The 14,207-nt window shown below is 37.1% G+C and overlaps 1 protein-coding gene across 8 annotated transcripts in view; it reads left to right on the top strand.

Annotated features, from left to right (window-relative positions):
- Window positions 1-14,207, top strand: part of GART (phosphoribosylglycinamide formyltransferase, phosphoribosylglycinamide synthetase, phosphoribosylaminoimidazole synthetase) — a 34,161-nt gene that overhangs the window by 11,922 nt on the left and 8,032 nt on the right. For 7 of the 8 annotated variants that reach the window (XM_019730222.2, XM_019730217.2, XM_019730220.2 and 4 more), the window contains exons 11-17: window positions 1,420-1,651; window positions 3,380-3,474; window positions 3,841-3,950; window positions 4,328-4,526; window positions 5,510-5,761; window positions 6,007-6,159; window positions 9,643-9,849. In XM_019730222.2, the coding sequence (XP_019585781.2) occupies window positions 1,420-1,651; window positions 3,380-3,474; window positions 3,841-3,950; window positions 4,328-4,526; window positions 5,510-5,761; window positions 6,007-6,159; window positions 9,643-9,849 (1,248 nt within the window). Of the gene's footprint in view, window positions 1-1,419; window positions 2,214-3,379; window positions 3,475-3,840; window positions 3,951-4,327; window positions 4,527-5,509; window positions 5,762-6,006; window positions 6,160-9,642; window positions 9,850-14,207 lie in introns of those variants that run through there. The other variant, XM_019730225.2, reaches the window with a different exon arrangement.

Below are 14,207 nucleotides of genomic sequence, written 5' to 3' on the forward strand. Positions count from 1 at the left end.
TTGATTCAAACACCCTATTTACTGTCTTGCCCAGACAAGTCCATTGCCCTATGAATCCCACACATGCAACTGGGCAATTGGGAATTGGTTGCCTTTGAAAATGAGCAAAGAAAGAGATAGAATCAAGATCCCTTGTGTTATGAAATTTCTCTAAGATTAAGGTGACAAGTATAATTCATTTTTTTCCCAAGATTTTTTATTGGGGAAGGGGAACAGGACTTTATTGGGGGAACAGTGTGTACTTCCAGGACTTTTTTCCAAGTCAAGTTGTTGTCCTTTCAATCTTAGTTGTGGAGGGCGCAGCTCAGCTCCAGGTCCAGTTGCCGTTGCTAGTTGCAGGGGGCGCTGCCCACCATCCCTTGTAGGAATCGAGGAGTTGAACTGGCAACCTTGTGGTTGAGAACCCACTGGCCCATGTGGGAATCGAACCGGCAGCCTTTGGAGTTAGGAGCATGGAGCTCCAACCGCCTGAGCCACCGGGGCAGCCCAATAATTCATTTTTGACACAGCGATTTTGGGTATTACCAATACCAGCAGTTATTTGGGTACCTGTGACTGAATGCTACTATATTACAAAAAAACACTTAGGAAAGGCATATATTAACAGACTACCAAATATGATGCTAAAAGAAAAATGGAGACAGACACGGACAAACTGGGGATATAAGAATGGTGTCTTTAAAAATTAAGAGATTGTGTTTTTGTATAAACTCCCCAGGTTCATCATTTTAGAATTTATAAAATAGAGTGATATTTTAAGTGTAAAGTTATATATGAGTGCTTTAAAAATAATTCAAAAGAAAATGAAGCCAGAAATCTTAGACAAGTCTAAAAGCTAATCAAATTTGTCTTAAAATTTTACAATTGTTATAGTAGGGAAAAGATTAAGAATATGTTTTCAATGCTATGGTCCTATTGGTTATTTAAAAAAGAAAGAAAGCAACTTTACTTGGATGACGGATAAAGGAAGTAGAAATTCCTTTAGTCTTAAGTGAAAGATGTGATCAAATGCAGGATTGTTCATTGATGTTTACGTTTCATATCTTTTTTTATTTTATTTTTTTAGTTTTTAATTTGTCACGTAAAAGTAACTTTCTACTTTTAAGTCTCAAACTTTTCAGGGTTTAGCTTTCTTTTTTTTTCCCACATTGAACCACTGGTCCTTACATGAGAATGATGATGACACAAGGTTTTAGAAATACAGTTATCTCCCTAGAGCAGAATGGACTGTTCTTAGGAGAAAGGGTCTGTTTACTAATTTATTGCATTCATTCTTTCCTGATCCTTGTGAAGATTCATTTAAATGAAATAAAGATTTTATTTAAAAAAAAAACAACAAAACTTCTGGCAATTAAAAACCACTTCACAAGTGTAGAATATTGTTATCTGAAATAACATGTCAAATGTGCTATTTTACAGGGTTTCCTGAGGCTCAAGCTTTAGGATTGGAGGTGTTCCAAGCTGGTACTGCCCTAAAAGATGGCAAAGTGGTGACTAATGGTGGTAGAGTCCTTACTGTTACAGCCATCCGGGAAAATCTTATCTCAGCCCTTGAAGATGCCAAGAAAGGACTAGCTGTTATAAAGTTTGAGGGAGCCATTTACAGGAAGGACATCGGCTATCGTGCCATAGCTTTCCTGCAGCAGCCCAGGTAAATTTCTTACCAAAGTGATGAAAGCACAGCTTCAAACTGGCATATATACCTATATAGAAAATTCTGTAACCCTATACTAGTCATTCTGTATTCTTTTCTCTCTGTGGGACTGATCTGATTTTGATTTGCATTTGGTTTGAATCAAAACTAGTTACAATATTCAAATGAAATGGAAAAAATTTCATGGTAGCTCTGTATGTTTAAAAAGTTTGATAAAATCACAGTGATATTAAGGATTTTTTTCACATTGTTCGCTTTAAGTATATACGATCATTTTGTCAATCATTCAATAAAGATGAGAAAAAGGATTTTTATTCTTTTTGTAATATTTAAATATTACTGTTATACTTATATCTTAATACCTGGTTTTTTCGAAGAATTCAAGATGAAAATATTGGTCATCTACTTTTACAACTTAGTTTGATTAGACTATAAATTTTGGCAGTCTTTTGTCACTGCATTTATACCTATTACTGAAATGTATTTTTGACCCCTTTGCGATTCATTTATTGACATGTACAACTAGTCCTTTGTAAAATCAATAAACTGTTAACTGTAACTGTGGGTGTTTTGATTTCTTAAGTATATATTACAGTTACTATTTGTTGAGTTCATCTTTGAAAATAAATTTTAGGATAAAATAAGAAATTTTTAGCAACTTAATTCAAGGTATACTACTACTGATAGGCAAATTTTTAAAGTTTAAATATTGGCATTTTTTTTTTAGAAAGAAGAACATTGAAATACCATTGTTAAAAATGTATTTTTTATCTTAAACTGATAATTCCATTGAAAAGTGACCTCTTTCAAGGCCCTGCAGTCTTAATACTGTCTCAAGTTCTTTAAATTAAAGATGAAGAAAATGAGAGGCCACAATGCCAGCTGCTAACTGAGAAAAGGCTTTTTTTAAACCAGTAGAACTTTGTTTCCTATCTGAGCATGACCCTGACTGCTAATTTCATTGGTATTAACTGGCAAAGCTCTCAAACTCTGTATGTACCCTGGTACCTTGTTTCTAATAAAACTTCCCATATTTCTTCATGTATCACTGCATTCGACTAGGCCAAAGTTCTCATTTTTGTAAGGCAAGACTGCTGAATCCACAGCGCCATTCACAAACTTGGTCTCTAAATGTACTGCTCCAGTGTGTTGGTCCTGTGTAGAAGGAAATGATGCACTGAATACTACTGTCTGGTTTTGCTTTTTTCATAGGTTTTTTCATCTTGTTTCTTATTGTCTCAGCTATAAGGAAATTTACAATTCTCTGTTGTTGCAATAATTTAGGGATTTTTTTGAGGAATTATTATAATCCTGATTTTTAGAATTTAAGGGTTTCTTTGTTGAGTTCTTATAACCCTAGTTTTTACTTCTTTCACTTAGTTTTCTTACTCCTTTTCATCCCATACCAAAATTGAACAGAGAAAGATTTTGGCAAAATATCCATATATCTTAACTACCTGTGAGAAATACGGAAGGGTTAAGTTAGAAAAGTAGTTCTCAGTAGTGATGATACAATCGAATCAACTAGGGAGATTATTTAAACACATTTCAATTTCCAGGGCCAGTCCTAGACCAGTTAAATCATAATCTGTGGAGGGGTCGCAGCACATTAGGGGATATGAAAATCACTAGGGATGTATTCTGCTTTAAATATTTTAAGATTAAAATGATTTTTCCTGATATTTAGGTGATATCCTAGGTGTTTTGTTTGTTTGAATTCTTTAGAGGCCTGACTTACAAAGAATCTGGGGTAGACATTGCAGCTGGAAATATGCTGGTCAAGAGGATTAAACCTTTAGCAAAAGCCACCTCCAGACCAGGTGAGGCAGATCCTAGCCTTTGCTAATTCATTAACTTTGACAAATATTGTGAATTGATTTGGGCTTTATAATTTACAGAGGAAAATGTTCCAAATTAATGCCAAGTTGCTGTCTCGCCCTATTTAAGCCAGACTCAAAGTCTTCTGCCTTCTTGTACCTGTGATTTAAAAAAGCATCTCTTATTTAGGATGTTAAACTCAAAAGGATATGTCTGCTCCTTTAATATTTAATTACCTTCTTGATCTGTGCTTTAAGCGTGGGGTGCTCTCTCCCATTCTCAGGAAAGGCATCTTATAAAGTGTTTCGTATACTCATGTTTACCTGATCTGTCGAAGTGCAGAAAGTAATTAATTTCCTCTCCAACAGGCTGTGATGTTGATCTGGGAGGTTTTGCTGGTCTTTTTGATTTGAAAGCAGCTGGTTTCAAAGATCCTCTTCTGGCCTGTGGAACAGATGGCGTTGGAACTAAACTGAAAGTAATCAGACACCTTTGTGAATAAAGGCCTTTTGTGAAAGATAAGAGAGAATTTGCTGTATATCAAATACATACTTTGCCCTTTTGACATATAAGCACTAAAGTGAACCATACCAGATAACCATATAATATGACTAAAATATCGACATGTTTCTAACAGTACAATATTGTTGACTCTATCTCTGGATGGAAGGGTTATTTTAGGGGATGAAAAGGGATGCTTTTGGACCAAATAGCTTATCAGAATTTAGTGTTCTTTTGTCTTTAGGCGTTCAGAGCAGCTAGCCAAAAGTTGATAATATTTGTTAGCCTCCACTGATAAAAAGGAGAAGATATGATTTGGAGCTTAATTTCATGTGGATGTGTTATGTTCTGTAGATTGCCCAGCAGTGCAATAAACATGATACCATTGGTCAAGATTTGGTTGCAATGTGTGTAAATGATATTCTGGCCCAAGGGGCAGAGCCCCTCTTCTTCCTCGATTACTTTTCCTGTGGAAAACTTGACCTCAATACGACTGAAGCTGTCATTGCTGGAATCGCTGAAGCTTGCAGAAAAGCTGGATGTGCCCTCCTTGGTATGATCATTTTAATTACACATCCTTTTTACTGTATTTTAGCCCTATGTATAGCTAATGAGAGAAACTGTGTATCACAAGATCAGGCAAATAAAGATACAGATAACACTAAGACAACTTAGACCCTGGTGTCTTCAAACCCCTCCTCAAGGGTTTGTTCCCCAGACTCACACTCCTACACTGTCAGCGAGGCCTTAGCTTTCTCCCCCATCTTTGACCCCCATTTCTATCTCCATCTTTCTCAGTGGCCTCCTAGACAGGGTAGGGGTTACTTCCTCCTTATCGCCATGCAACAGAGGCAGATGGGTTCTTGGCATTCTAAATCTGAAGTTTTATTTTCCCTCAGAAGTGACACTAAAAATGTACTCAAGGTTTATAGAAACATTACTTCAACATATATCAGAATTTTGAGCAAATTCGATTTGTAGATTGACTAAGAAACGAAACTATCGTACCTCTTTTATATTACTGCTTCTGTGGACAAATGTGTTCCAGAAGCCAATTGCCTTTTCAACCATTTTTTAGAACAATTTGTAATTTGGAATCTGCCGGCCTAAACCCTGTCTTTACATGATATTCTCATAAAGTGAACTGCGGTACGCTTTTTAGGCCAGGGCATGTGGAGTTGGGTGGGCTGATTAAATCACATCTCTAAGCCAGTACCATCATCTAACAGGGATTGTAAAGATCAACTATAGGTGAAAGCATTTTTGAAAGTAAATTGCTAGAGAAATGACATTCAGCTGAGCATTCACCCTGTTAAAGTAATAGTGTTTGGAGGCTACACTCAACCTTTGTGTAAATTAGTGCTGGTTCCCCTGAAATTATGCTTGGTTAAAAGTTCTGTTAGACAGTTACTAGAGTACATTTTATTGAATGTCCGCGGAATATAGCCACGTGTTTAATTGTAGCTGGTGTCACTACATTCTAGATGGGTTTATAAATATTATGATTTCTTTACTCTTGCATTACCTTCCTGCCAGGAGGTGAAACGGCAGAAATGCCTGACATGTATCCTCCTGGAGAGTATGATCTAGCTGGTTTTGCCGTTGGGGCCATGGAGCGGGATCAGAAACTCCCTCACCTGGAAAGAATCGTGGAAGGGGATGTCGTTATTGGCATAGCTTCATCTGGTCTTCACAGCAATGGATTTAGCCTTGTGAGGAAAATTGTAGCGAAATCTTCCCTCCAGTACTCCTCTCCAGCACCTGATGGCTGTGGTGACCAGACCTTAGGTACATGCACTTACGTTTTACACTCTCCTGCTTGGAAATGTCTGAGCAACCACTTCGTGGGGTTCGTCTCTGATAACTTCAAGTAGAATAAATTACATTGTCCTATGGTTTTGTTGTTTGGACATTATTATAGAATTGGTGTGTCTGCAGGGTCACAGTCATTTTCTGTTTCAGTTTTATTATTTATATATGCTTTGGTTTTATGTTCACAGGCTAAGTTTTTGTCTTCTCTCTCCAACATACAGGGGACTTACTTCTAACTCCAACCAGAATCTACAGCCATTCACTGTTACCTGTCTTGCGTGCAGGACATGTCAAGGCCTTTGCCCATATTACGGGTGGAGGATTGCTAGAAAACATCCCGAGAGTCCTCCCTGAGAAACTTGGGGTGGTATTAGGTAAGCTCGCGAAATGAAACTTTTGATCCGAAAACCAATAGAAGAAAAAGTACATTAGAGGGGGAAGCTCTATGGGTAGTTAGTACACATATGATTATACATGTTAAAGTCATATCATTGCGGTTTCTTGGGGGGAAAGTAGAGCTGACCATTTTCTACCTTTTTGCTTTATTAGCTGTGTTTATAAGGCATAAAAATCCTCTCATGTAATTGACTTATATATAAGATCAAGCTCTTAACAGGATGGAATCAGGAACATACCAGGAAGGGAAGAGGTAGCTATTATATAGTCCATTGCAGGAGATGAAGAGGACCCAAACCAATACATAGAGAAGAGAGACAGGTTTGAGAATCGTTTTTGTGCTTAGAAGGAAAAAAGACGTCCCGTGTTTCTATTATAGTTAAGCAGGTGAGTAGATGGTAACATTCATAACACAAGAGGAAGAGTAGATTTGGAGTAGGAAGTGGGAATACAGTGTTTTAAACCTTCATTGTGTTTATTGCAAGGAGTCTTTGAACAGAAGTTGAGATCAGGTTGGAGATAATTTGCATATGGGTGCTCATATGCAGATGGTTACAGCCAAGCGGGTAGAGAGTACCAAAAGGTGTTGTTCAGTGTTCTAGCTACGTTGGCAGAGGTAGAATTACTCAAAAAGAACAGTCAGAAACGGAGTAATAGCAATAGAAAACTAATATAGTGGGTCAAACTGTGAAAAAGAAGAAAAAAAGAAACGGAGTAAACCATGTAAAAGTATCATCAATTGAAGCAAGGATTTGAACATAACACTGGTCAGTATCAAGTACAACATAGATCTAGGATGAGGACCAGAAAAGACCAGTATATTTCAGAGTTAGGTCAAAAAGCAGCTTGGTGAGGGTAGGTGCTATCCACCAGTTTATTGTGGGGCAGTGGGTTGCAGAGATAATAGAGACAATTAATGGCGATTGCTGTTTAAGACGTTCATTAGTAAAAGGAAAAGGGGACTAATACGTTAAACGCTTGTGGCAAAAGTGAAGGACAGGGTTTTTCCTCCCTGTTTTTATAGGGTAAAGAGATAGGCAGAGAAACGGTTTCAGCTATCATAGTCAACTAGTATACATTGGTTTGAGGGAGTAGAAACTGAAGAAGTTCCCATAAAATAATGTCTTTTCCCACTGAAGTAAGATAAGCTTAATGAGATGAGCGGACCTGGAGTGCGGACTTGAGGAGAGGAGTGAATAGGAAACCCATCAAGGTCAGAAACAAGAATGAGACAGCAAGCAGTACTGAAGGTCAAAATGAATCCGGTTGTGTAATTTTTCTCCAAAAGTAAGAGCATATGTAGCCTTGAAACAACAGAAAAAAAATGGTTTGGATTGATCCAGGTGGAGGGGTCAGTTATGGGGTGAAGCAGCTGTGGATGCAGGTGAGTAGATTTGCTGAGCTAACCCTAGAGTCAGAGAGTATGTGAAGTTAAGAGAATCTGAAGAGTCAGAAATAGGTGTAAAAGTGAGGAAACAGGCAAGGTAGGCTGGCAGAGTGGTCAACTGGGATTACAGCATCTCCAGGGAAGCAGAAGAGACAGGCTTGATGGGAATCCCGTCATGAGCGTAGTACAGAATTGAAGGGTATGTAAGAGGATTAAGTTAGTGGTTTAAGACACTCGGGATAGAACTGTGTTCCAGTGAGCATAAACAAAACCTTAACGAAGTATTCATCCTCTTTAAATCATTACAATCGGTGGCATGCTGATGAATGGGGAACAGGCAAGGCTAATTTGTGCATTTGCCAATCTCTGTGGTGTAAATACTCCAATCCTGCCAGTTTTAAATGGCTATATGTAACGGTCTCTACAAGCTGGCTCTCGCACACCACTGGTGAAAAATAACATCATGGTCCCCACATCAGGAAATTGAGAGTTGATGTAGTATTTAAGGTCTGTTATGTTTTGAGTTACACAAATGTCTGTGTCCTGTTAAAAAGGAAACTCAGTCCCTTGCATCAGCCTCTGAGGTTTCTTCTAGGAATCATGCTTTGACAATAGATTTAAGAAAGGAATTCTCAGCATTAAAGTTACAACTTGTGTTATTCATGACATACTTATTCATTTGTAGGAACTAGGCTCTTAGTCTGTCAGTCTTTTTTTCTATAAATAAATACTTTGTAAATCTTTTTGCTAAAATGAGATCATAGTTTGGTAATCTGCTATTTATCCTGCCATTTAATATATCACCTACCTGTCATAATAACATCATTTTTCATGAAGAGTATTCCATTTTTATGGGTGTAGCACTATTTGTTTTTATGTAGTTACTCATTTTTGATTATTGGTAGAATAGTGAACTTCATAGTAGCTAAATCTTCTGAGCTCAACTTTAAAAAATGGATATTTCCCAGCTAGTAGAAATGGAATTAAATCTGATAGGGGACAAGATCCATACACATGGGATGCCTTTTAAAACTTGTATCAACTCAGCAGCACTAAAAAGCTAATTATCCTGCAGGTATCCCAAATAAATAAGGGGAATGGATAGTCAATGTTATTATATAACAAAAAGCTAAGTTCACGGTGACTTCTCTTTCTTAGGAGCATCATAAATATTTAATTCAGTATAGTAATTTTGTAAATCAGATCCCATAACTGTAGATTGCAAAGAACTCTGCAAATTCCTTTATTATCCACAAATTTTATGTATGTGTATGTGTATGTGTGTATACCTTCACCTAAAATTTTTTATTAAAGATTATTGTTGTGTTATTCGTGATAATAAAGGATATATATCTTTTTTTATTATTATTTTTTTAACTTTTATTGGGAAATACTGGGGAACAGTGTGTTTTTCCAGGAACCATCAGCTCCAAGTCAAGTCATTTTCAATCTAGTTGTGGAGGGCGCAGCTCACTGGCCCATGTGAGAATCGAACCGGCGACCTTGGTGTTATGAGCACTGCGCTCTAACCACTGAACCAACCAGCCGCCCCGAAATATATTCTTATGACAGACCTAAATCTAAATTTTTTTTAGATAAATATAGAAAGATAGAGTATTGACCGTAAACCTTTTATATAACATGACTTTTCCTTAAAAGTGTATGCATTTCCTTTAAATCTGTATATAAGCCACCTAATTTTGCATCATACTTAAGGTGCACTTGGGTCATCACTAAGATCCAGCTAAACATTCACAAAAGGATAGTATGCCAACCTTTACTGGAATTCAGCTATTAGCACATCTGCTACATTAGGGGATTCTAAGCCTCTAGATACTAATTAATGCAACACAAAATCTCACTCAATTGTGAATACTGGCCAAAGTGTGTCAACAAAAATGTTTCTAATGTCTAAGGTATAAATGGATCCCCAAAAAAACTTCTAAAAGGGCAGTTTATAGTTTTACCCTATAAAATAACAGTGCTGGTTGGAATTTCCATAGCTTTGTGTGTGCATGCACCTATATACTTGTTTGAGACAATAGGTTTAATCATACAACTTGCCTGTTTCCAGATGCCCAGACCTGGAGGGTCCCCAGGATCTTTTCATGGTTACAGCAGGAAGGACAGCTCTCTAAAGAAGAAATGGCCAGAACATTTAACTGTGGCATTGGGGCTGCCCTCGTGGTATCAAAAGAACTGACAAAGCAGATTCTAAAGTATATTCAGCAGCGCCAGGAAGAAGCCTGGGTGATTGGCAGTGTGGTGGCATGCCCTGAAGGTAATCGCTCCTTATTAGTTGCCCTTAGGTATAAAATATTGAATATAACTGTGTCCTGCCTCACAACCGTCAGGGTGGCAGAATACCCACTCAATTAGCTAGAGATGTCAGGGCTTCTTTTTTCTGTACCTGCTTTTCATTGCTTTATTATGTTGGGCTCATTTGCAAGCATGTTCTCCAAATACCGGAAAAATGTCTTGAGCCCACATCCTTCAGCTTATGTTGCAATGAGAAAGAGAGGCCCTCTCTTTGTCAACATCCTATATCAAATCTTTTTTTTTTTTTTTTTTTTTTTAATTAAATTTATTGGGGTGACAATTGTTAGTAAAATTACATAGATTTCAGGTGTACAATTCTGTATTACATCATCTATAAATCCCATTGTATGTTCATCACCCAGAGTCAGTTCTTCCATCACCATATATTCGATCCCCCTTACCCTCACCTCCCCCCCCACCACCCTTACCCTCTGGCAACCACTAAACTATTGTCTGTGTCTATGAGTTTCTGTTTCTCATTTGTTTGTCTTGTTCTTTTGTTGTTTTTGGTTTATATACCACATATCAGTGAAATCACATGGTTCTCTGCTTTTTCTGTCTGACTTGTTTCGCTCAGCATTACTCTCTCAAGATCCATCCATGTTGTCACAAATGTTCCTATATCATCTTTTCTCACTGCCGAATAGTATTCCATTGTGTATATGTACCACAACTTCTTTATCCATTCATCTATCGAAGGACATTTTGGTTGTTTCCATGTCTTGGCCACCGTAAACAAAGCTGCAATGAACATTGGAGCACACGTGTCTTTATCTCTAAATGTTTTCAGATTTTTTGGGTAGATACCCAGGAGAGGGATTGCTGGGTCATACGGCAATTCTATTCGTAATTCTTTGAGGAACCTCCACACTGCCTTCCATAACGGCTGCACCAGTCTGCATTCCCACCAACAGTGTATGAGGGTTCCTTTTTCTCCACAACCTCTCCAACATTTGTTACTATTTGTCTTGTTGATGATAGCCATTCTGACTGGGGTGAGGTGATATCTCATTGTGGTTTTGATTTGCATTTCTCTGATGATTAGTGATGTTGAGCATTTTTCATATGTTTATTTGCCATTTGTATGTCCTCTTTGGAGAAATGTCTCTTCAAGTCCTCTGCCCATTTTTCAATTGGGTTGTTTGTTTTTTTGTTGTTGAGTTGCATGAGTTCCTTGTATATTCTGGATACTAGCCCCTTATCGGAGGCACTGTTAGCAAAAATCTTCTCCCATTCAGTTGGTGGCCTCTTTATTTTGTCAATGGTTTCTTTTGCTGTGCAGAAGCTTTTAAGTTTCATATAGTCCCATTCGCTTATTTTAGCTTTTACTTCCATTGCCTTTGGAGTCAAGTTCATAAAATGCTCTTTGAACCCAAGGTCCATAAGTTTAGTACCTATGTTTTCTTCTATGCAGTTTATTGTGTCAGGTCTTATGCTTAAGTCTTTGATCCATTTTGAATTAACTTTGGTACATGGTGACAAATAGCAGTCCAGTTTCATTCTTTTGCACGTGGCTATCCAATTCTCCCAGCACCATTTATTGAAGAGGCTGTCTTTGCTCCATTGTATGTCTTTAGCTTCTTTGTCAAAAATTATCTGTCCATATTTATGTGGTTTTATTTCTGGGTTCTCAATTCTATTCCATTGGTCTATGTGTCTGTTTTTCTGCCAATACCATGCTGTTTTGATTATTGTGGCCCTGTAGTACAGGCCAAAGTCAGGAAGTGTGATACCTCCATTATAGTTCTTTTTCTTAAGATTGCTTTGGCTATTCGGGTCTTTTGTGGTTCCAAACAAATCTGATGATTTTTGTTCTATTTCTTTAAAATATGCCATTGGGATTTTGATGGGGATTGCATTGAATCTGTATATTGCTTTGGGTAATATGGCCATTTTAACTATGTTGATTCTTCCAATCCATGAGCACGGAATGTCTTTCCATTTCTTTGTGTCTTCTTCAATTTCTTTCAAAAATGTCTTATAGTTTTCAGCATATAGGTCTTTCACATCCTTGGTTAAGTTTATTCCTAGGTATTTTATTCTTTTTGCTGCAATTGCAAAAGGAATTGTTTTTGTATTTCTTTTCTGAGATTTCATTGTTAGTATATAGGAAGGCAATGGACTTTTGTGCGTTGATTTTGTAGCCGGCAACTTTACTGTATTCGTTGATTGTTTCTAATAGCTTTTTGGTGGAGTCTTTAGGGTTTTCTATATATAGCATCATGTCATCTGCAAAGAGTGATAATTTAACTTCTTCATTCCCAATTTGGATGCCTTTTATTTCTTTCTCTTGCCTGATTGCTCTGGCAAGGACTTCCAACACTATGTTGAAAAGCAGAGGTGATAGGGGACATCCCTGTCGTGTTCCTGAACGTAGAGCAAAGGGCTTCAGTTTTTCTCCATTAATTATGAGATTAGCAGTGGGCTTGTCATATATGGCCTTTATTATGTTAAGGTATTTTCCTTCTATACTCATTTTATTAAGTGTTTTAATCATAAATGGATGTTGTATCTTGGCAAATGCTTTTTCTGCATCAATTGATATAATCATATGATTTTTGTCCTTTACTTTGTTTATGTGATGTATCACATTGATGGATTCTTGGATGTTGAACCATCCTTGTGCCCGAGGATGAACCCCACTTGGTCGTGATGAATAATCTTTTTAATGCATTGTTGTATTCGATTTGCTAGAATTTTATTTAGGATTTTTGCATCGGTATTCATTAGAGATATTGGTCTGTAGTTTTCTTTTTATGTGCTGTCCTTACCAGGTTTTGGTATCAGGGTAATGTTGGCCTCATAAAATGAGTTAGGGAGTACTGTCTCTTCTTCAATTTTTTGGAAGAGTTTGTGCAGAATTGGTATTAGATCCTCTTTGAAGGTTTGGTAGAATTCACTAGTGAAGCCATCTGGTCCCGGACTTTTGCTTTTGGGAAGGTTTTGGATGACTGATTCAATTTCGTTACTGGTGATCGGTCTGTTTAGATTTTCCAGTTCTTCATGGTTCAGCCTTGGAAGGCTATATGTTTCTAAGAACTTGTCCATTTCTTCTAGGTTGTTGAATTTGGTGGCATATAGTCCTTCATAGTATTCTTGGATGATCCTTTGTATTTCTGTGGTGTCCGTGATAACTTCCCCTTTTACGTTTCTGATTTTGTTAATCAGTGTCTTCTCTCTTTTTATCTTAGTAAGTCTAGCCAAGGGTTTGTCAATTTTGTTAATCTTTTCAAAGAACCAGCTCTTTGTCACATTAATTTTTTCTATTGTCTTTTTGTTCTCTATTTCATTTATTTCTGCTTTAATTTTTATTATTTCCTTTCTTCTGCTGACCTTGGGTTTTACTTGTTCTTCTTTTTCTAGTTCTTTAAGGTGTAACATGAGGTTATTTATTTGGGAGTTTTCTTGTTTCTTGAGATAGGCCTGTAATGAGATAAATTTCCCTCTTAAAACTGCTTTCGCTGCATCCCAGAAATTTTGGTAGGATGTATTTTCATTGTCATTTGTTTCTATGTATCTTTTGATCTCTCCTCTAATTTCTTCTTTGACCCAGTCCTTCTTTAAAAGTATGTTGTTTAATCTCCATGTATTTGTGTTTTTCCGCTTTCTTTTTACAGTTGATATCCAATTTCAAAGCCTTGTGATCAGAGAATATGCATGGTATGATTTCAATCTTCTTAAATTTGTTGAGACTGATTTTATGTCCCAATATATGGTCTATCCTTGAGAATGTTCCATGTACACTAGAAAAGAATGTATAGTCTGATGTTTTAGGATGAAGTGCTCTATAAATGTCAATTATGTCCATTTCATCTAATGTGTCATTTAGGGCTACTATTTCGTTATTTATTTTCTGTTTGGATGATCTATCCATAGCTGTCAATGATGTATTTAAGTCCCCTAGTATAATTGTGTTTTGGTCAATTTCTCCCTTTAGTTCTGTTAGTAGTTGCTTGGTGTATTTCGGTGCTCCCTGATTGGGGGCATAAATATTGATGACTGTTATGTCTTCTTGTTGTACAGTCCCTTCACCATTATGAAATGTCCATCTTTGTCTCTTGTTATCTTTTTCACCTTGAAGTCTGTTTCATCTGATATCATTATGGCTACACCTGATTTTCTCTGGGTACCATTTGCTTGGAGTGTCAATTTCCACCCTTTCACTTTGAGTCTATGCTTGTCCTTGTAGCTGAGATGTGTCTCTTGGAGACAGCATATGGTTGGGTTTAGTTTTTTGATCCAATCTGCTACTCTGTGCCTTTTTATTGGTGAGTTCAGTCCATTTACATTTAGGGTGATTATTGATATGTGAGGATTTCC

Source organism: Rhinolophus sinicus, linkage group LG01, assembly GCF_036562045.2.
Source record: "Rhinolophus sinicus isolate RSC01 linkage group LG01, ASM3656204v1, whole genome shotgun sequence".
Classification (NCBI taxonomy): domain Eukaryota; kingdom Metazoa; phylum Chordata; class Mammalia; order Chiroptera; family Rhinolophidae; genus Rhinolophus; species Rhinolophus sinicus.